This window comes from Lipomyces doorenjongii, assembly GCF_038497915.1.
Source record: "Lipomyces doorenjongii strain NRRL Y-27504 unplaced genomic scaffold V1508scaffold_3, whole genome shotgun sequence".
Classification (NCBI taxonomy): Eukaryota; Fungi; Ascomycota; class Lipomycetes; order Lipomycetales; family Lipomycetaceae; genus Lipomyces; species Lipomyces doorenjongii.
The window spans coordinates 239,550-262,340 of record NW_027118070.1 but is presented as its reverse complement, the minus strand read 5'-3'; the positions used below and the strand labels follow the sequence as shown (position 1 = coordinate 262,340).

Sequence of the window (22,791 nt, the reverse complement as noted above, 5' to 3'; positions counted from 1 at the left end):
GCTTGACGCGACATCCAGAGAGGGTGAATTTCAGGTCTTGATTCAGAGATTGCCGCAGCTGCCTCCGCAGTTTGCAGAAATTCCAGAAGTATTATCATCTCATGGATGGGCAGGACGCCTATTATTTCGCTTTAGTCTTGGACCCACGCTTCAAGACCCTGTTACTGGAGAAAGAATTGGGAGAAGTGGCGGCCCAGACGGTTATCAGGCACATAAAGGAATCACTACGTGTTGCGGAGCAGTCGTTCGAACCCAGTGCAACTTCCGTAACCAGGGGTATGACTGTAGAAGCTCGAGTACTACATAAGTTGCAACCGCGAAAACAACAACTATCTGACATCGACCGATATTTTGGAGATGGAGTTGTAATGGTAGATGAGTCGGTGACAAAGGAGAAAAACTGACACATAACGATGAATATCCGCGAATGGCAGCGGCTGCCAGAGATTATTTAGCTATACCAGCCTCTGGGGTGTCAGTAGAAAGGTTGTTTAACAGTGGACGCGATTTACTAGGCTTGCGGAGGAACTCGTTGAGTGCGGACACTATGAGACGTCTTGTGTTGCTGCGAGATGTATACAAATCGGAGGATGTTAGTACTATTTAGGACTTACGAATAATACGAATAATTACGAATAATGAATATTTTATTCGTGCGAATATTATATAAGCAGCCGAGAGCAATTTATTCGTATTCGACTTACGAATATTCGTAAAGTCGTTATTCGTGTGCACCCCTACCGGCGCCACCAGAGAGGACCACAAACGTCCGAAGCAAGGACGGCAAAGAAGAGAGAGGGGGAAACCGGAGAAGTTAACACCCAGCGCGAAACACCCAGAACCAAAGGGGAAATGGGTGATCAGGCGAGAGACCGCGAATTCGCAGAAAATAGTACATGGGCTCCTTTTATTGTTGTTTAGCAAGTTCATACCCTGCTAGCTCAATTGGCAGAGCGTGAGACTCTTATTTGCTTTGGGTGTATGGATTGTAGATGGTGATCTCAAGGTTGGGGGTTCGAGACCCCCGTGGGGTGATTTTTTTGACCACGGTTGCATTCATTTTCTAATGAACATTCTGTAAACTAGGACTGTTGCAGAAATTGTTGCATTCTCTTTCTAGTGAACATTCTGTAAACTAAAACTGTTGCAGAAATTGTTAGTGAATTGGTTGTGTTGTGCCGCGATATATCGTATATCGGTAGCGAGGTAAATTTACGTTACGAAAATTATGTCCTAATTGACAATGAAAAGACGATCATCTCAACAAGTATGTTACTTCGCTTGCGTTGTGGTAAGTGGATCACTTACTATTGGTGAAGGCAATGCTATAAGACGTGGACTTATAACGATAGGTCGAGGCAGGGTAGGACAATGTAACAGGAGCCAGATATGAGGTCTGCAACGTGAATTAAAGGTTCCAGATCATATGTGCAAATCAGGTTATTTTGGCAACATCACGGACAGCCAACCAACCACCTAGTGTCGAGAGTATCTGTTGGCCTTAGACTTGGCAGTTTTACATTGTCAAGAGGCAAGCAGATCTAGAAATTGGCACTTAAGTCCATAGATGTGTCAGTATAATGTTGCGCCAGCCGTCATTTTAATACACTCAATTGAAACAGCATATTTCTTGCCAAGTCAGATCGTTTCAGGTTGTCTAACAACATTGCTATCTTAAAGAAAATTGTGTCCCGCCACTGTCCCCCTTCGCTTTCAACAGTCGTTCCCATGTCTGTTGATTCTGCCCATAATCCTTCTGTATTGGTCGCTTCTCCGTCCTGTGACCAATACTGTGATTGTAATTTTGTTGCTGTTTATGGCTTCAATAAAAGCCTGGGAGGTAAAGGTACTTATTTGTATGCTTTCTGGAAGCTCGTCCATTTCCAATCACCTTCGAATTTGATCCTGAGTCCTCTGTTGGCTAATTCGGATTCGAGTCTGTTAAATGACGTGAACCGTAAATTGTTTGTCCTTCAACGTTAAATACGCATTCAGCTGCATAAAATATTATTCGAATTGCCTTTGTGATAGTCGTCATACTGCCCATCTAACATGCGCTTTGGCCGCGGGCGTTCCACGGTAGTGGATAGTATCTCCTCTTTTTGAGAATGAATACTCCTCGATCGGGATTTTACAAGGGATCTCGCTAGCCGACTCCTTCAACACTACGTAATGGCTTGACAGCGATCAAAGACAACACAATTAATATTCCTCGCTTACGATATCTTCTGACATTTTGGCATATAATTCGAGAGATCAACTGCAGGATCAACCTGAGCTCTTCTTTCTCTTCTTCGCTCAGCCGGTGCCGCCAGTTCCTTGATCTTAAAAAGGACGTGCAATGGAGCTTGCCTAAACTGCCCCGTCCAATAAGGTCAGAGTAGTCCCGCATCGAATACTCCTAGCGAACGTCTTTGGCGGGCGGTGTCGATCAGAATTAGCTCCACCTGAAGTAGTGGACTCTCTGGATGGTAGCCGTGAGGCATGACTTCTGGGGTCTTCTCATAATGATGCGGCCCATGATGGTCGAGTGGAGAGATAAGTATGTATAAAAGTAACGAAACAGATCAATCCCAGCGCGTGGAAGACGCGTCGTGGCCTGTTTTAGGAGATTGCAAGATATTGATACTTTGACAAGGCTCTGCAAAATCGCTAATCTTTAAAGTTAGGGCAGAACGTCATAGAAGTGCGGTGGTTACGCCGCCACGTCCCATACCTCAGAGCCAGACTTTCATTGTCATTCCACACGTGCGGTTATCGTTCTCCAACCGGCTTGCATAAAAACCCGATTGTGCCAGTTAGGGGTGGATACGATTTGCGATTACTCGTAACTCGTAATCGTATAGTCTAATATGATTACTATACGATTGGTTGCAAAAGTTTACGATTAACCATACGAGCAATGAGCTAGCAAAAAATCGTATAGTTACCTGGACATTTAGGTCTCTAAAACCTAACCATTGATACACCCAATCTTGATGATATTTCAGAGGACAGAGGTTTGCTGGACAAAGGGTAATAACCTACCTTCCTAATAAGGAATACTTTACGATTAGAGCTTCATTTTTGCGATTAATAAATCCCAGAAGTTGACGGTACCGACCCGAAATTGAACAGGAATCAGATGAAGAGGTTGAGATCCGTCCGAAAATTTCTATCGGTGAGGCAATCGAGGCGCTATGTAAGCTTCGTCTTCATGAAGAGCAGCAGAATGACGGAAATCAGGCTTTTATTAAGTCCTTCTGAAGCATGAGCGAGTTTTAATTACTAGAAGGCTTAGTGGACAGCAGCAGACGGATATTAGAGCATATTTTCGTAGTCGAATTAATAAATTGCATTATCCTGGATATAACGAAATCCTCGATATAACGAACTGGAAGACCTGGCTAAATTAATTCGTTATGACGAGGCCTTGCTGTAGTAGAGATGTTGTCGGGCGATATCTTTTGGTACTTCGTGGCTCGGTGGCTCGCGCTGTAATTAACATGCACAGCAAATTATGTACCACCCGTATATCGTGCAACATTCGTAAACGTACTCGCCGACTCAGTAGTCACGTCATACTAATTACTAAGTCGGACCCAATGTGGATTGGTGGTATGATACTTGGTCATCGAGGGCTAGCTTTGTTCTTTTGTTTCAGCACCCAGCCGGCACACCTGCAGTGGCGACTGGCGCCAAAAGGAACCCAACTATTCAGACAAGATCTAATCGCCATTAAAAATATAATATTTTTCATGGCATTGATATCCTGACGTCATTGGTTGAGTTGAGTCGGATGCATAGTTATTATTCTGAAGTGCGCAACCGGGGCTGCTAAGTAGCTGTTTGTATTTAATTTGATATTATCGTCGCCAAGTGTATTCTTGGTGTGGTCGTCAAGACTACAGGATTCGTTCAAAGGCTTCTTGATGACCGAGTCTTTGGCGTGTGAAGAGTAAGCAGTCAAAATGAAAATATATATTACGAAACCGCCGATCACCTTTCCTTGTTCATTCAGGGTATATAAACTCTGCAGTATTCGCGCCTTATCTAGCAATGCTCACTCGATAATATAGGTAGATTAGTTTGTCACTAGTTCACCATATAGCCTGCCGATCAATGCTTAAAATGCCTCCGTGGACATTCCTCTTACGAAGGTCTCCTGCACTCTGCGAGTATCACGGCGAGCAATCTAGTGCACTTGAGAGTGGACAAATATCTCCTCCTCGTCGACTATCCTTCAGCTACTTCGGCTCTCTGAGAAAGCCATCAGCCGAAGATGTCATGGTTAACACTTCGTCGTCAGACCGAGGGGAACGGCCGCTGGAAACCAGGCGTTCGCCAGTCAATGAGCCCGAAACTGCAATTAACAGACGACGCGATAACGAAGAGGTATTGACCTGCACGCATAGACAACTTCGATATCTATTTTTCCGGCCACATGTCCAAAAGTTATGCAAGCGATGCCAAATGCTGTTAATTATTTTGGCGGAGGAACGAGTGGTGTATGATCAGCTGTTGTCAGCTATCGAACAGGATCGGGGGGGCGGTGCATCGTCCACATTAGCTAGCCAAGCATATATCGAAGCGAAGCGAATTGTTAGTGAAGAAATTCATGCCACCATCAAAATTGGTAGGGGCATCAAGAGAGAAAAGACTAACAACAAAAATGTTGACCGCGTGGAGCCTGAGGCTATCGTCAAAAGCAAAGTGATTACATTAAAGCGAGATAGAAAGGGCAAAATGCCACTTACAATAGTCGGATACTCTGACAAAAAGGGTTGGAGGACGACGGAAAGTAGTAGCACCACAACCACGACCAAGGTCAGAAAACAGAATATGCACGCAACATCTAAAGTGACCAAAAATACGAATCGAAAGAACAAGTCCACTCACATACTGAAGAAAGTCAAAATCAAGGCCGAAATGATTACCAGTGGTCTCGCGTCCGAAATGTTGCCGGACGTACACAAGGCCGGCATCAAAGTACGCAAGCTTCGAAGGCGAGAGTCATCAAGATTATTGCACGAGAAATCCAAAGACTCACTCTCAGATGATCTCGAATCTCGGACAGTGAGGCAATCTGCATCTGTCATGAAGAGGCGTCATGTGAAAGAGCGAGGTTCAAGCAAGCACGCTAGACTGTGATATGCATCTGCAGTTACTGAACAATTCCATCGATATCCTGTACAATCTACTATTCCTGTTGCTTCTAACTAAATGGACGATAGACAGCACCACTATCAGATATCTAAAACTGCACGTGATTTCCATGTGTTATCCATTCTGGCTTATTTAGGTACAATTGGTAAGGAAACCCTTGCCCTGATATTAGTGGAGGATCCTGAGGTTCGTACCAAATCGTGTACTGGCGTCTTGTTCCAAGCTATACCATTTTAGGTCTAGCTTTAATAAAATCCGAACGCGTAACATTCCAACCCGTCGCAATAACCCTTGCCCCATGTAAACAACTGATGCACGCCTGTTGTTTGTTCACTTCCTTACCACTTCCTTACGATTCACGAAATCATTATTTCAATCACTTTTTTGCACAGCGCAAATCCAAGTAATAATTGCTAACGCTGTCTCGTATATAATTACCTGCTCCTGCTAAACTTGTGTTTTAGATAGAAGAGAGATGCCTAACATGGACCAATCTGAAGTCATTGTTGAAGACTCGAAATACTGCCGAAAGTGTGCGTCTTGCCGCTCGTGGATTCGCTGTGAGACTCTCCAGGGCCTTCAGCAAATGTTTGTCGGCATTGATGGTAAACTTTTAAGAGTTATGCATGGCTTGGTACGTTCGCTGAGGCAGTGAATTAAAAGTTTTCTGTATGATACTATAGTTAAAGATCAGAATGCAAAGTAGACATAATTGGCGCCACTAATAAAATTCATAGTTTTGATGCACTAGTTACGCCATCATATGAAACCAAAGTGTAGTAACGTACATGTATAACGAGCGGCGCATCCAAACGAGCGGCGCACTAGCCACACCCACGTTATAAAACATCATGACACATCCACCAAAACGCCTAAAATCAATTGAAACTACTCAGAATCCTCTTCCTCAGACGTCTCTATTACAATCTGACAGGTACGCGCGTTGTGTGCGATCTTGCCTCAGTTGCCACAGCGCCGCATGAGCGCTTCTTCCCTTCGTTTCCGACCACTACTGGCCTGTATTGCCCGCTTTACCTGTTGCGCAATGTCCCTTTCGTCTTGTAATCTTGCGCTTCTTGTTGACTAAGTGATCCTCCTTGCTGTAGACGTTTTTTTTTGCCCTCCGGCGTTTGCTAAGCTCCTCCATTCCTTGCCGAAGGATCTGGTTCTCGTATCGTTTCACTAATGCCATATATCTTTGCTGCAGCCCTAACGCTTAGTTTTTGAAGTGCTTTTATGGCAAGGATGATCTTACTTTCATTAGAAGAAGATTCCATGCTTTGATGTGGAGGGAAAAAGTCTCAAGTATGGAGGGGGGGTCGCTATACATGTACATTACTGCTAATATATAAAAGCTGACATATATGTTGAGGACGCCTCAATAAGAATTCTGGTGCAGGTACACTAATAACATTTGAGGATTTTGTGCAACGGCCCATTCCCTTTTGTGGTGCGGTCACCGATATAGAGATGCAGGTGTGGGCAGAGTTGCTCCGATTTCTATAAGTTACTATCAAAAAAATTCAATTTAAACATACCCCACCTTCGAGTCCTCTCTTGTTATACCGGCGACTCTTAAGCCATCAATTGAAGAGTACGACCTGTACGAGCCTGCATACTACTATTATACTATCAGTGTGCAGCTCAAAGTGCTGACAACATTGGGTCAATTTAAGCGTATGGCATCTACATCCATCATCACGCCAAGTTACAATGAACTACTGCATGTGTACGCTATACTCTGTAACAAATCCTTTCCAATTGGAAGCCCTATTATTGCTGACCAGATGATGCCTAGCATTATGCGGTGCCAAAAATTTCCGATCCAGGAAAAATGGAACAAACAGTTCAATCGATATCATTAATTGCAAGACGCGCACGTCCATTGATAATAACATCAAAGAGTTTAACCACAACAAATTGACAAGCCGATTTGGAAGTCCAAGACAAAACATGCGAACGTTCCACTTCCGCCATTGCAATAAGAACAAAATGCCTATCTAATGCCCGTCATGCATATACAATAACCCCACAAACATCAACCAAGCCCAAAGCTCAAAATGTAAAGACCAAAACAATGTCTATAAACCGGATGAAAGGGATGCAAAAACACCAATACCTATAAAATCGAATGAAATCCAATCCACCGCTCCGCCAACCCCAAGCCCTCAGACGTTTGGACATTTCCCTTCGCCCACTGGCAGTGTGTAGACGGTCGGCAGTGATCCAAATATGTCCTCAAACATCCCCAAAACTTATTGCGATGCCCACCAGAACAATACCTGCGAAAGCCCAATTGATGCACACATTTGGCTTCTGACTGTAGTTAACAGCAGTAGCAAACATCTGAAGTGCAATAATAGTCAAGAAGCCGCCGACGATGCCAAAGAGGACACCATACACAATACTTCCTTCCGTCTCTGGCTGCTGACCACCAAATACTAGCCACGCAATAAGAGCACCAGCAGGCTGCGAAAGTCCCCCTAGGACAAACGCGGCTCCTAATGCCATCCACCGCGAACCAAGAGCCAGGTACAGAGGGAATGCAATAGTGAACCCTTCAATGAAATTGTGAATCGCGAGAGCAATAAAAACACTCAGTCCAAGTTCGGGGTTGGCATATGACGTTGCGAAAGTTATAAATCCCTCTGGGATCTTGTGTAGAGAAATGGCTAAAGAAGTCTGCAAGCCAATAGAAAGCATATCTGCAAATGCAGTAGAAGGTACGTGTACTGTTGGCCCTGAGGGATCAGCACTGTTGACATCATTGACAACAGTCGATGATGCCGATGAAGAGCTACATGAGGAGCTTTTTTCCAAGTTATTAAAGCCAACTCTAACAGGGTCAGGAAGAGGCGAATTGGTTGACCTTGTGCTATATAACTTCGCTTCCGTATCCGTAGCATCCATGTTCTCGTCCGCATGAAGTGAACGAGCAATTTCTATCATAAGAGGGGAGCGCTCGGACATCGTAGAACCATAGTTAGCCACAATGATTGGCTCGCTATTGCCCTCGTGGCTCTGTGGCTCGGTAGAATGAGAATGCGAATGAGAATGCAAATGAGAATGCGAATGAGAGTGCTCATGTGATTCACGACTATGGAGGCTAGGAAAATCATGCTCCTGAGAGGGACTGTGCCCATAACTATGACTGTGTCCATGCCCGTTGTCCATGCTTTCGTGTGCGCAGTGCACTACACTTCGCCGGGTGACAGCGTGAATGACAAGATTTAAAACAGCAAAAATTGCTACGCCAAGTACGTACGAGGCGATAACAACCAATCCCGAAGGTGTTTGCTGGTCGTAAAGAGAAGGCGAACTCACAACGTTTTCTAGCGCTTCTGGAAGTAACTCGTACATCGATGTCAGGAGCTATAAAGTACAATCATTAGGACCCTGACGTCTAAAATACGGAGAAGACTCTCATACCATGACTCCAGAACTAAGGCTGAATCCATACACGAGAATTCGCTTATCCTCCCGAATATCGAAGTTCTCAAATCGTTTGAACCGCCGTAGCACAACATCTGAGCAGATTATGAAACTGCCTAGCACACAAGCAATTCCTGAACAGACCGCAAGTAGCCAGCCTCGCTCATTGTTGGACAGAACCATGATAACCGGTTAATAGGTTGATTGTTGATTGAAGTTATAAATCTTCTTGAATGTTTGGACGCAATAAATATCAAATAGCACCAGTTCTAAGTTGAAGCGCTGGTATATCCAACGAGCAATGCCGGTGGATGTTTTGGCGTTAGAGATATTCAGCAGCTCGAGAACGAGATATCGTTTGCACCTTGGAGGTTGCCAGAAGTGTCATTTCCCCTTTGGGCCATTTGGAGAGTCGGCATAAATTGACCGCGGGCACCTTGCTGGCCAGTGCTTCAGACACACAAATCTTGCCATCACTATGTAGATGTAGTCTAACGTGATATGTACTAGTGCTGGATGAATCAATGGTGCACAGGCTGCCCCTGAAAAGTGGGAAATATAGCTAAGACCCAACCACGGAGAGCATCCAACGCACATGCAGCCTTAGATGGCTGTCCTCTACCTCTCTACTCTCAATGAAACTTCGTTTTCCGAACCTTCAGCCGCAGACACAAAATGCATCGCCATGTACATAAGAATGAGATCCAGGACATAGACAGATTGACATAACTTCTGAAAGCATGGTTCTGGAGTTCTGTACTATTGTACCTTTAGAACTAAGATGTATGTCAGGGGTGGATACGATTACGGTGCCGTCAGCTTTTGAGATTATCGTAAAGTTAATCGAAGCTCTAATCGTAAAGTAACGTATAGTGTAGTATATCATTCGTATTACGATTACGAGTTACAAAACTCACTCGCAAATTGTATCCACCCCTGTGTATGTATGTCTGCCGGCGTATTTACATCCCGCTGTCCAGATTAATAGCGAGCGAAGCCATGTGACCGGAAATCCTTCCCCGGTGTCAAGTTCGCGAGAAAGCGAGTATTGTCATCAGAAATTTCATGTAAAACTAACGACATTGTCATTGATTGCGGTTTGTCCTGTTGATTTGCCGACCATACGACTGCTGACAGAGTCACCTCGCATTATATGTATTACGACGTTCAATATATCGTAATGTGACTAATGCTTTCAACAAAGAAGACCAACCAACAACAAGAATACGCTGCATGGTACCATAAAATACATTTGTTTTAAATCTTAATAATACAGCGATACCACAAAACTTAACCGCGCACCTAACGATCCAAAACAAAAATTAACGAAGACGTGATGTTACTACGGCAAATTTAGGCGAAAAGAGCTAAGCTGGGAATATCAACGCCTTGCAGCTCTAGCGAATACCAGCCGTTGCAATAGCATTGGCACTACAATAAGCTCGTCTCATTAGAATTCGTAGCTGCCGGTTTCGCAAACGGATTATTCGATCGCTTTGCTGCTGAGTCTTCATTGACAACATGGCCACCAAATTCACTGTTAAGATAGCTCTGTGGACCATATGAAGACTGACCGAAAGCGGTAAACTGTCCTGTCGAACCACCATTTCCTGTACTACCAGAGACTTGGAAGGGTGACGATGAGTAGGCATTCTGGAGAAAGCCGGTCGACATGGGATGCTGAGATGCAGGATCAAAGAACGTGTTGCGCCCGAAAACATTCGCCGGTGGTTGCTGCTGTAGAGGTCTAGGCGGGCTACCCGTCGAAAATCCTGTTCGCTGACTCTGCACAGGCTGCAGAGCTGTAGGCTGAGAAAAGTGGACTGCAGAGTGGGACAACACCTGAGACGAGGATGGCGACGTAGCCTGCGAGAATGAGAACGGTGATTGTGATGTAGCTGTGGCAGTAAACGGTGACTGTGAGGAGAATGGCGATTGCGAGTTCTTCTGAGAAAATGCGGATTGAGAAGCATTCTGGGGATAAACCTGTTGCGTTGTGCTTTGCGGGAAAAGCTGTTGAGTGTATGGATTCTGGCCGGTAGCTTGGGGAACTTGCTGGGACGCAGACTGAGAGGGCGCAAACACATCTAGTAAAAGATCTGTATTATTACCGTTGCCATATTGCTTCGTTTGGAATGGTGACGAAGACTGTTGATATCCAGTTGACTGTGGTTGTACCAGGAAAGGGGATGTGGATTGAGGATACCCCGTGGTTTGCGCAAACTGCTGAGACGCAGTGTTCTGGGGAGCATATTCGTCAAACAACAAGTTACTGTTTTGCGTATCGAAGTATGCTCTCTGTTGCTCTTTCGTTGCCTCTTGCTCACTCAATTTGATAGCTCGAGCCATATCTTCGTCATCAACATTATCGAAAGTGTGTCGTTCACGTCTGCGCGCCTCCTCTTCTGCTGCGGTAAGCTTACTCTCTTCCAAGGCTTTTCGGAAATCTTCATCATTATCAAAATCGGACTGAACGGGCATCCTACTGGGAGCGCGATGCTCGTACGGCCGGCCAGCGTGTGACCCTCCATTGAACATGGTGTCACCTGGCTGGCCCATCTTGTTTCGCATATTGTCTCGGTTGACTCGTTCAGTTCTAATTCGTTCATCATCCAGTAACAACACCGTAAGGTCTTTCGCCTTGGCCCGGACTAGACAAAATACGAAGATTAGGGTCCACATAACCTCATACCCAACCAACTATGAGCCGCTTAACACATACCGTTTGCTCCCTGATCACGACCCTCTTCATCGATATACTGAAACTCACGCAAAGTTTTAATAATATATGTGTTATCCTTAGCCCACCGCACTACATCCTCTGATCCCACGTGGATGCAATAGTCTAATACCACCAGAGCCTGACATCACCGTTAAGACACGAAATTCCAAAACAACCGCTAATAACACTAACCTTCATTACATGACGCCAGTTCTTTCCTTTGTCATTCAACCGTCTCTCAATCATATCCATAATCTCCATGAAGGAACCACTAATTATGATGAGCTTCTACCATCCAATCAACTATGAGGAAGCTCACGGGTCAAATGTACACTGCGCAATCTCGTTCATGTCCGTAGACACGGGACCCCAGGGATCATTACTGGTCGCTACAGTCATAATGTTAGAATATTATCTAGAATATCGAGAATGCTGATAAGCTGAAGTAATCTCTAACATCTACCCAGCCAATAAATATCTACTAACCGTTTCGGACCTTGATCTGATTTGAACTGTACCCATTGGTGACATTCTTAATAGATCTCATGAGAGATTTCGACATGGTAGTGCATAAAAAGGGTCAAATGTTATCAAGTACTGATGTCGAATATTTTGACCAAATGGTGTCTAGAACTCGCATGAACAGTCAGCTCATGTTATGTCACAAATGGAAGAGCCCCTTTACCTATCACAGGTTATAATTTGTAAGTCGATAAACGCAAATTGCGGATTGTTGAGAAATGTCGAATGCAACTGACAGCCTTCGACTGCGAACCGAACATCACCACGAGGAAAGGTGATGACGACGACGGGTCAGGACCCAGTTAGCGGCGCCGGCACCATTTCGTTTAGATGGCGGCTCACCGATTCTCGGAGATGCCGTCATCTGGGTACAACACTGTGTAAATTTCAAAATTGCAGCGCAGATATGCCATTTCTGAAAATTGGTGTGATTCATGGAAGCCTGAGTCGTTATTATACCTTGAGCAATCTAACATTACTGGATTAACAATAATTTTGGACCACAATCAGTGGTCAAAAGATGCATTTTATAGAAGTGGCAAGTAAATCCCAATAAATATCACGCATAACACCAAATCCCAAATCCATGAACCTTAGCCGTAAATATATTTGTAAGCCAATACGACTTAGTATTGATGCCTGTCCATGCGTTACATCACCAGCACTACCTGGCACACATAAACCACCAATTCATCCCTATATATATTGTAACACATCAGGCAAGAGCAACTCCATCACGACGCTTCGTATATCTAAAGCTTTGTTAAACTTACTATCCAATTTAAAGTAAATTACCGAAAGACTTACGTACCACGTCTTCTAAAGCCAAACTCGTAGTATTATATTCCTACTTCAAGCCTTTCCAAGTACGTTCGAGTACGCCATATCTACTCGTAATATTAGTATTCTTCATATTGAACATAATCAAATCAACAGAATGCAGCTTACCAACTTTCCGAGACATAGACTGCAGAGGAATAATAATCGCCTGATGGGTTAAACCAGGGAATCTGTCTCTATTCAATCCAATCCACTCTAAAGGAGGTGTAGCCTCTCCCATATCTCGCAACTGCGGTGTAGCAATTACCGGTGGTTCGAGTGGAATATACGTATAACTCTTGTTGAGCTCGACATCTCTGATTTTTTTCTCAAGTTCTTCACTCTCTAATAAATGTGACCCGTAGTTTGTGCCGTCGGCGTTTGCGGCCTTTCGCACTTGGAAAGATCGAACATGAGTATTCCACATATCTCGAATAAAGTTGATCAAGCCAAGATTCCATCCAACGTCCACACGGCCCTCGAAAATACTTCTGAAGATAAACTCCACAGTCGTCATCGTTCCTATATGTTGCCAAGTTTTCATGGAAACGCTCACCGCAGGAACGCGCACAATGATGCCGCCTTTAGCGTCACCAGTATGTTGAACAAACTTTTCAACTGTCACAAGATTCAAATCTTCCTGAAAACCTTTGGTCGTCGACAACGCAACTAAGAATTGGCCCAACATTAACTCAAGATTGCTTCTGATCTTGGATGACTCGACGTCGATACCGAAAGTCGCGTGAGCATTCAAAGCTTCAACCCTTAATACCTCTGAATCAGACAACGCGCTAGGGAACACATTTACTATGACTGTCTTGATTGATAAGTTCAGCTCGGTCCGAAGTCCAATTGATACCAGCTTGTCATCTCGAGTCTTTGGAGGAGTCACTTCTGGTACATTTACGGTTTCGGTCATCTTGAATCCCTCCGAATCTCGTAATACAGCTTGATATGAAGCGGCCCTATCCTGTTCCAGTCGAGTGATCGCATTCAGAATGGCCAAAATGTTAGATGGAGCCAATACCGTTATATAGACCTTCACAGCATTACCGTCAGCAATGCAGACCAGTCGGTCACAGATATCGGGTGAAGTGCCTCTCTGGTTGAACATCGTCAAATGCATAGCACGCCCCGTTGCGATTAAGAACAAGCGATAGTCGAAATAGAGCTTAGCATTCAATGCCTCGACTCCTGTGGAAACTTGCACTAATGGTACGCCAATACGGCCGTCATCAAGGACTTGCCAACGGATAGCAGAACGTGCTCGAATATTATTAACCGTAAGTTCACCGCCGAGTCGTCCTTCGCACTCGGAAGAAAAATGGCAGAGTCCAAATGTTAAGTTCTGCTCCCAATCGGATGATTTCCGCGATGCTAACCACCCTTTGTCGAGGCCAAATGCTAATTTTCCAAGTGATTGACCAAGATCGAGGCCTCCCTTCAAGTTCGTCAACTCAAAATCGACATTCCACGGGAAAGCATTGGTGGACGCAACGCGATGATATCGCTGAACCAATAACTCTGCTCGCTGATCGGCGGTCTTCTTTGGATGTGACGTCGCCAGAGTAAGATCGGGTGACCAAATATCTTGAAAGAGCAGTAGATCATGGCTCTGCTTAATATTGAGGTCCAGCGCGACTTCGTTCACTTTTCCAACAAAAGACAAGCCAGTATCGCGACTCAATTTTTGACAGCTTAGTGCAGCAACTGTCAGCTCTTCAATCGCAATTTGAGCACTTGATTCTCGAGAGTAAATATGCTGCAAAGACGCCCTCATGTTTAGCAATCGCATCGCACACGAGAAAAATCGAGTTGATGATGTCTTGTGGAATGTGTTCAGTGTCAAGTATAGTTCGTCGACAACTGTATTTGCGGCAACTTTCGCGATCGGCTCACAACTTAAGGTGAACTCTTGACGGCCAAACCTGAGCGAGAAGTTTAACTCAATATTGCCCAAAACCTCGGACGTTGGAACTGGCGAATTTACGTCCTTCTGTAGTTCGACCATCGTCTCAGCAACAGGAGTAGGCATGTCCTTTGGCTCCCGCATAGTATCCTGTAGATACTTAACCATTTCCATAGCAACAGGCATGACCCGAGGGTCCAACTTGTTGATCGATGACTCGATCAATATCTCGCCACAGATATACTGCGTACGGGACGCGGATAAGTAATCCATCAACATATGAACGCCAGGAACACGAAGTGTAGCTACAGGTCCCGTCTCCTCCTGTGTCTGTTTCTGCCTTCCAAATTCTGAGTCTGGCTTGGGTGTGAAAGTCGGGGCACGACGACCAAGTAATGGCTCTTCGGTATATTTTTCCTCGGTGTTTCCAATGAGCTCGATTGTTGCACCAGCAAAATCGGCGCTGACATTGGCCGAGCTGAAGAAACGCTGAACAACTTTCGTCAGGACGGTAGGCGCTTCGTCCAGGTTGCCTTTGGAGGTTAATACTTCATTGTGAGCTGCCGATCGACGCTTATAGTTGTCGATCTTCTGCGAAACTGAATTCGCCGTTTTAGATACCGACGATGTAATAGCATATGCGACTTTGACGACTGAAGGGATGACCTTGACATGGACTTCGGAGCTACTGATCGCAAGACCCAGCGTTCTATTACTTCCATCGTGCTTGAGTGACGCACGAACTGATATCTCTGGTATCACGGACGAGCTCTCGGACAATATTTTCGAACATTCTGTTGATATTGGCTTTTGATTCATCTCTTTCGCCATCACTGCGAATCCGCAGATTGACATATTAATGAACCCCTCTCCTTTAGACGCAAATCTGATGGTGTCTGACTGAACAATCATATGAAAGTTAGCGGCGTCGTCGAAGTCGTCAGCAACCCAATGAAATGATCCATTTTGGAGCTGAACTCGTATCAGGGCTTGAAAGATTCCGTCCCACGTCTGCGCCTCTGGCGGATTATCTGCATGCGTCGGTGCGTTGACATCTTTCAGTTTAGTGGTAAGATGGAATATCTCTTCTGGAAGTTCAATGTTCGTCAACCGCTCCTCAAATTGACTTAGAATCTCCACAATCAATGTTGCACTGTAAGGCGATATCTCGAATCGGAAAGTATCATTCTTCACTGCAACCGCATGCTTAAATAGCATTCCGCCATGCTTGTCATCAGGGGTCTTGCATGATAACATTAAATTTGTATCTAAAACCTGAAAGCTCCCGCGCTTAAACTTCGTATTTATGACGGTTATTGAGATCTTCGGCAACTCGCCCAATACAGACATTCTGGATACCAGGTTATCTATAGAACCATCCGTTGCTGAACTTCCTTCGACTTTGATATCGTCAATTGACATGATAATTTGTGAATCTGAGTACTCAGCCTTGATCATAACACCCTTGATATAGAGCGAACCCCGAAGTTTCAAGTTGCGCACAACGGGGACCTTCGACTGCTCTCGACAAGGCTTATGTAACTCGAGAAACTTGACTGCCGCAATCCATTCTTTTTGAGCCCTTAGCAATTCGGCTTTTGTTACATCACCAGACAGTACACTAGCCAACGTCGGAAACGAAGATGCATCGAAGTTTACAGTGTGCATATTTATACGCACATCCGCTGCTCGTGTGGTTTTATCGACAGTCTCTATCCTAATTAAGGTGGTCACTTTGGGGAATTTTGTGGATGTGATCATTGATTCCCGGGATTTCTTCCGCTGCCTGAATTCATGGACCTGCTCGCCTGCCTCAAACGCCACTGAGCGGATGCCATTGACTATTGGAGTAGATATGATCTGGACGGCTGATCCCCGAATGATATACTTCAGCGATGGAAGCACGTTAAGTACTAATTGATAATTGCGAAGATCAAGCGTTATACCGAGCTTATCGGATGGCACCGGATCGGCCGACGAGACTGGCTCACTGATAACACCGCAAGTCTTTTCCGGCGCCTTAATTCTTGGCTTAGGAGGGAACAGCTGAAACAACTGCTCGACTTCGTCAGTGATAACGTTCCTTAAAATAACGGAAAGTGCAATTGAGTTCTCAATCATTTCAAACAAGAGCTCATTGACCCGAACGTATGATCTTATTTCGGCCGGATTAGCCAAAGTCGGCACCGATATCCAGATATCTGAGCGCTGTATCCCTAGTGTGAGCAGTCTCCGCTCTCCAGAAATGTTGGGCCCGAGCAGATCCAGCTCGAAAGCGGTAGCCCGCAACAATATTGATGAAGCAGGTCTAGTCGGACTTGCGTTTGGGTAGTCACTGTTGCTGCTAAATCCTACCATACTCGTCTGTATATTGTGACCTGAGGCCTGAACTCGGAAATTTTTGCTATTAAATACGGAGATGAAAGACTTAATAGCAATGACCGAGTGACATTCAATATCCGGTTTCCGTCGAGGCAGACGGCATGTCGTTGGCATTGTTGGGGGTGCTGGATCAACAGACTCCACTGCTGTAGTCGAGGCGCGGCCTTCCAGAACTCTACTGGCGTCCTGAATAAGTGAGAGAGAACTCCAATTCGTGATGATTCGAACTTCTTCACACCCAGCAGATACCTCAAAAATATTCTTCGTGCCGACGCGGTTCGCCTGCATCACTTTACGCTGCTGCTGACCTGAAAGTACCGACGTGAAGGACATTGTTTTTGTTGGATCCGGTATTTGCACTGATTTCGATGAAATGCTAAAAGTAAGGTAAGAAAGCTGTAGATAATCCTCTTGCTCCGTGCCGTTTGCGATATATATTGTAACCGTCTCGACATCCAAGAGGAACGATAAGGCAGAACAGACCGGTTCCACGATTCTTCGCTCGCCATCAAATACATGGGCAAAAATGTAGCTGGTTCCGATGTCAACCATTTCCCAGCTTCGCCAATCTGACATAATATGAATCGATTTCTCTTTAGCATCAGTCGGCGGTAAAATGTCGTCTCCGGATAAGTCATTCTTGAGACCAGTGCAGATATCGGCAGGTAGCTCTCGATAGATGTGGCGCAGGCGTGCCATGAGCTTCCAACTGTCATTAGCGCGAATATGCGACTTGGACGACCGGAGAACATATGCAGGCCGAGTAAGGAATGCCGGATCATGTGATATTTCATACGCGTTGCTGGCTACGGCAATGAGATACACTAGATTTTTCATCCGATTCTCCTTTCTCGCCGAAATCACTACGGCCTTTTTTCTAATCGGTTCCACCTGATCCAAGGTATTGAACAAAGAGTGAACGATCCACTTCATGTCCTGGTTTTGCGCGATAAATCCCGCAGATCTGATCTTGAATGAGGTGGCAGTCTTCTCCGTTCCTCGATTCCAGGCCTCGATTCTTTCTATCTGGAGCTCCAACGCTGTAGTTCGCTTTTCTGCGAGTTCGTCATCCACGCGTACGAGACCCACGGTCATCTGAAAGAGATTAAAGCACACGCTCCATACTCGATGCACAGGATTTCTGCGAATAGATTGTTCAGGGAGAGCTTTCTCACTCTCGTCCGATGCCCGTAGACTCAGCGTGACGGCTTTAATCTCAAGATCAATATGGTCGCCCATAGAAATCTTATCAGGAATCATAGTGCAATCTGTAAGACTGTTCTCAATGATACCGTAACGTATATGAAGACCTGGAACGACTATTCGAGCACTCGTCACGAGCGAAACTTCCATAAGATTATTTTCTAATCGCTCAATGACGTCGATTTGTAATCCATCAAGCATCGACGATACATCCTAGTGAACCGATCAGAACCCACCCTTTGCATCTGATCTGAATAGCAGTACTTACCGGCTGACTAAGGGAATCCAGGACGTCCACGATGGCCTCAGCGCCGAACGGTGATAAGAAACCATCGATTCCCCCTCTGAACTCAATTACGAAGCTATCGTATCCTGTGTTGGAGTTGTCCAACGGTCGCATACTCGTGAGATCGCTCTGAATCATGCTTTCATCCAATTCATAGATTTCTCGCTCATATCCATTTTTGACACATTCCAGATCCTAAAGATTTGTAAATGACTTAGAAAGTTCAGAAAGCGAAAGTCTAGTTCTACATACCCTAAACGCTGCTACACAGGAATGAGGTGGCATAAACGTGTTGGTGAAATTTATCTTCTGCTCCGCCTCGGAATTCTTACATGTAGCATTGTAGACATCTAATCATGTCAACAGGCTATCAGTAAATTAAAATTAAAAGATGACAACATACCTAGATAACTTCTTTCATTGGACGACTCTCTACTAATAATCTTACTTAAATCATGATGTATAACCGAGCTAAGGCGAATGTTAGCCACCTCCCACGACAGTACATTGATCTCCGCTTACCTCAATGACTCTCCACTCGAACTCGCAATAGACTGTGTCCCTTTCCCCATACTACCATTCCACGGCAATGAAACCGACCTGTCAATCACAAGCGGCGGTGGCATTGGTGGCATCGGCAACGTAATCGGAATCTTCGCCAACCCTTTCTCGTCTAAGTCCACAGTCGTGTCGTTCTCCAGCTCTGACATCAGGAAAAATGGAACGCGATTGAATACGTGGTCATGTTTACGTATATGCTCTTGTTGTAACCTCAAACGTTCTTTGCCATTTTTTTTGCGGTCGAAATTTGTGACATATAGTGACGTTGTGAGATACGCGAGCACTCGACTGGCCTCGGCATCTTGTAATCTATCGCGACAAAGACAGCTTATTATTGGTATCTTTAGTGCAATTCGGGAATTATAAGTGTCCGTGCCGAGGTCATTTAGGGTCACTGTAATCTCCTCGGTGATCAGCTCCAACGTTGTCTTCTCGTTGTGAATAAGCATTCGAAGAGAAGGCATTTTCATACGCAATAACGTTGCGTCGTACAGTGGTGGTTCCGTAACAATCAGTGCATTCTCCTTATCCGAGAAGGTAAAAAGAAACACCGACAACGCGTCAGTGATGCCTTCGTAAAGCTTGGGTGTACCTTCAGTGAACACTATTCCTAAGTCAAAGTCCCAATTGCAAATGTACGTAGGTTCAGATGGTGGTAAACCAAACATTCTGTGACCGAGCACAGAAATACCTGTCAAAACCTGGTCAGTAAAGATGAACTCCACTAACTCTGTTGTGACACGTACCATCAATAAAAAGTTCCGGCTTAACTTTAGCAACCTCGTGCCTCTGGACGATCAAAATCTGATCGTCTGGTAATTCCAACAAATTGCCCTGAATAGGACTGATATTCATTTGGAGATCTAGACGCTATCAGCGAAAACTACGCTAGTCCGATATACATTTGGCTGGCGTACCCATGTAATAGTTTGTGAATCTCAAGTCTACATCAAACAAGTCCATGTCCAATCTCAAATGTGACTTTGCCGAATATATATTCGTCGGCAGTATTAGTGTCCCGCTATTCGTCCTAAACGAAACTAAGACGTCCGTGGAATTAAGAGGTCTCAGACTTTCCCCAAAGGTTGACGGCTCTTTCTCACCACGACTCGCAGTAGTGTGAGCTGCGCCATCTAAAATACTTTCCGACGAATAGCGATATGTTTTGATGCCGTTTTGTAAATAATCCGTAGCTGCGGCGCTCCTTGTGAATTCGTCGAGGGTCTTGAAATGAATGTTGTCACCAAAGTAGTTTTCTCGGACTTTGATCAAATACCGTATTAAAAAGCCGTATGCAATAAGCGAAATTGAACCGGTAGAAAGGTCCATAGACAACGTGTCTATCGGCAACGAGCGAGGAGATTCTGTAAATGTGTATGACCCAATGAGTTCAAAATCCTTGGCTTTGCCGAGATTTTTTGAGGGCAGGAAACTCGCCTGCGTATGCCATGGTGGAGCATGGAGTAGGAAATCAATTACTTCAGCCTGTCCACCAGTCAGCGTTGCCAACCTTTGATTCAACCTTGGACTCACATTCAGACGGAAGCGCACTTCATTGACAATGGGACTAATCTGGTCCAACGGCACCACAATATTCGAATCCAGCTTCGCACCTCTGAAATCCAAGAAGATATTATCATCAAAGTCTGTTGGATTACTGATAATATTTGAGTCATTCACGTTTAAGTACAATGAAAAGTTTGACAGTGAAAGCTTGATTAGGAATTTCTGAGGAATAAATGTAGAGTACGGTGTCTCCGGACCCGATGAGAAATCCGATATCATGTCAGTAAATATTGTAACGTGTTCCCGGAGAAGAAATGCCTCGACACTTGACGCATCATTATCGAATATCCACGTCTGCAGACCGTTCCATTGGAGGGGGCTGGTGAGGTCGCCTCTAATCTATGCAAGAGTAAGACAGATGCAGATTGTACAAAAAACATAATCGTACCTTATGCGACTTTGCAGACCACAAAATATCATGGTTAATGCTTGATCGCATATCGAGGCTGTTCAGGTCCGCGGTCATCCAGTTCAGCCAACCACTCTTCGACGGCACAAGAGCCGCCACATACGTAACTGTCGATAGCTGTGACATCTTAAGCTCAATCCAGCCAAACGATCGCGTCAAGTTAGCTGATCCGGCTTCCTCTTTCCGTCTCTTAAACTCAGCGTCACGACTTGGTTCGCGAATTGGCACACGCAGAATAGTGGAGTCGTCCATCTCGACGTAGACCCTGAACTCTGTCGCCACTCGATCCTCGCCAGGCTCCAGATTCTCACGTGGTTCACAGTTTATCTTCGCAGCAGGGAAGAACATTGACTGCAAAATGACGCGCTGCCGATCAGCCCATGGTCCATACTGGATTGTTGCGCCGCGAAGGTATAGATCAATGCCCCACTGGGGTGCTTGTCCCCCATTTCCGATATCCGCACCTTCTAGCTTCTCAACTGGCGTCGATATTCCCATTGGGACTTTGCCAGCAACATCGTAATAAAACGTCAGGCGAGCCTCGTCAGCATCGAGAACAGAAGTACATTTGGCATATTCTTCAACCTGTTCGGAATCCACTACCTCGTCCATTTCCTCGTCATCGAGATATCGGGAAAGTCCATGCCATTGTCCACTATATGCATCATCTTGTCCTGGATGACTATGGATGCTAGTTGGAAACCGGCCGTGCAGGAAGGCAAATAAGTCCACGAAACTTCGCCATTTACTGCGTTCGTAGGTTTTGCTTAAATCAGTACGGTTACTCTCTTGTTTCTCGTTGCTGCTGCCGTAGTTATTCAAGTCCATACTCGGTCCCTGGTAGTCCATGTTTGCTCTGATTTGAATACTAGGTCTGTTGAAGTCGAAATCAAACACCATCTTGTACTGATCCAATTCTGATCGCGAACGAGCGGTATCAACCGATGCAGCGGCGGATGCAAAATGATAGATCATGATATTTGGGGTCCGGAAATTTCCGACAACCATAGCGCCTTTGTCGCATTTGATTTCCACCGGAAAGAACTTGAGAATCATGGACGCCTTCTCTTCTCCGTTAGTCACGACCGGAGATGCATCCTGCGCCTTATTCTGACCAGGTGAAGCACCCCTTGCTGTCAGTGATGATTCACTAGAAGCGGACTCTCGTTTGCTGCGATTCAAATCAACAGGATGCACTTCCGCGCCATTTTCCTTCGAGACATTATCTCCAAATCCATTCGCTACCTCATATTCGTGCAAAGCAGCGTCATACGCCGGCGTGCGATTATACACGAACCATTCCACACCTTCCATATACAACACAAATCGCGCCGGGAGCACGCTATTCTTTTCATACAATTTATCATTAATCTTGATTCCAGACTTCCGTGTCCGGTTCAACCAGTACCGCCAAGTAAAGTGCCCCTGCACCACAAAAATTGTCTCGTTACTTCCTATATACCGCACATCCTTAAAAAATATACGTCCGGCTAAAATCGAAACTTGTATCGACCGGACGTCTATAAACACGTGGTATCGATGCCATGTATACCACCGAAGCGACAGTGACATGATCGTCGCGATTACGCGGTTAAAGTAGAACAACACGAAAATCGTTGCAATTCCCGTCACAATCAGTTCGACGAGAAAGACCCAGCTAAACCCGCGCGATGCGCGGAGCGGGACTGACGCGAATGTGGAACTCGAGTCCATTGTAAATTGTATTGCTGGATGTCTTCGACAAATCGGAATGTCACCAGCTCATTGCGGACACATCAGGTTATTGACGTAACCGTAGCACAGATATCAACCTGTATTTGTCTAGCGGATAACGA

General features: G+C 45.1%; 5 protein-coding genes and 1 non-coding gene across 6 annotated transcripts; 3 read left to right on the top strand and 3 right to left on the bottom strand.

Annotated features, from left to right (window-relative positions):
* Positions 1-930: 930 nt before the first annotated feature.
* On the top strand, positions 931-1,034 carry V1508DRAFT_t6. The gene has a single exon. It is a non-coding gene; the product is annotated as a tRNA-Lys (tRNA).
* A 2,835-nt stretch (positions 1,035-3,869) lies between these two features.
* V1508DRAFT_409360 (uncharacterized protein) lies at positions 3,870-5,271 on the top strand. Its single transcript, XM_066939141.1, has one exon. It carries the CDS (start codon positions 4,102-4,104, stop codon positions 5,128-5,130), a length of 1,029 nt encoding a protein of 342 aa, XP_066798577.1. The 5' UTR covers positions 3,870-4,101; the 3' UTR covers positions 5,131-5,271.
* Positions 5,272-5,407: 136 nt separating this feature from the next.
* V1508DRAFT_409359 (uncharacterized protein) lies at positions 5,408-5,949 on the top strand. Its single transcript, XM_066939140.1, has one exon. The coding sequence runs from the start codon at positions 5,621-5,623 to the stop codon at positions 5,798-5,800; it is 180 nt and encodes a 59-aa protein (XP_066798576.1). The 5' UTR covers positions 5,408-5,620; the 3' UTR covers positions 5,801-5,949.
* A 1,292-nt stretch (positions 5,950-7,241) lies between these two features.
* On the bottom strand, positions 7,242-8,943 carry V1508DRAFT_150875 (Zinc/iron permease). Its single transcript, XM_066936042.1, has 2 exons — positions 8,575-8,943; positions 7,242-8,517 (listed from the first exon to the last, which is right to left on the bottom strand). The coding sequence occupies exons 1-2, from the start codon at positions 8,758-8,760 to the stop codon at positions 7,384-7,386; spliced, it is 1,320 nt and encodes a 439-aa protein (XP_066798575.1). The 5' UTR covers positions 8,761-8,943; the 3' UTR covers positions 7,242-7,383.
* Positions 8,944-10,008: 1,065 nt separating this feature from the next.
* On the bottom strand, positions 10,009-11,861 carry V1508DRAFT_394824 (uncharacterized protein; the record flags this gene model as incomplete). Its single annotated transcript, XM_066938022.1, has 5 exons — positions 10,009-11,228; positions 11,300-11,438; positions 11,492-11,570; positions 11,619-11,688; positions 11,786-11,861. 5 exons carry the CDS (start codon positions 11,859-11,861, stop codon positions 10,009-10,011), a joined length of 1,584 nt encoding a protein of 527 aa, XP_066798574.1.
* Positions 11,862-12,766: 905 nt separating this feature from the next.
* On the bottom strand, positions 12,767-22,766 carry V1508DRAFT_409356 (uncharacterized protein; the record flags this gene model as incomplete). Its single annotated transcript, XM_066939139.1, has 9 exons — positions 20,936-22,766; positions 20,515-20,886; positions 19,899-20,466; positions 19,728-19,844; positions 18,943-19,672; positions 18,824-18,891; positions 18,673-18,770; positions 18,403-18,615; positions 12,767-18,347 (listed from the first exon to the last, which is right to left on the bottom strand). Coding segments are annotated over exons 1-9 (9,481 nt in total), but the record flags the coding sequence as incomplete, so codon positions are not given.
* Between the last annotated feature and the right edge of the window lie 25 nt (positions 22,767-22,791).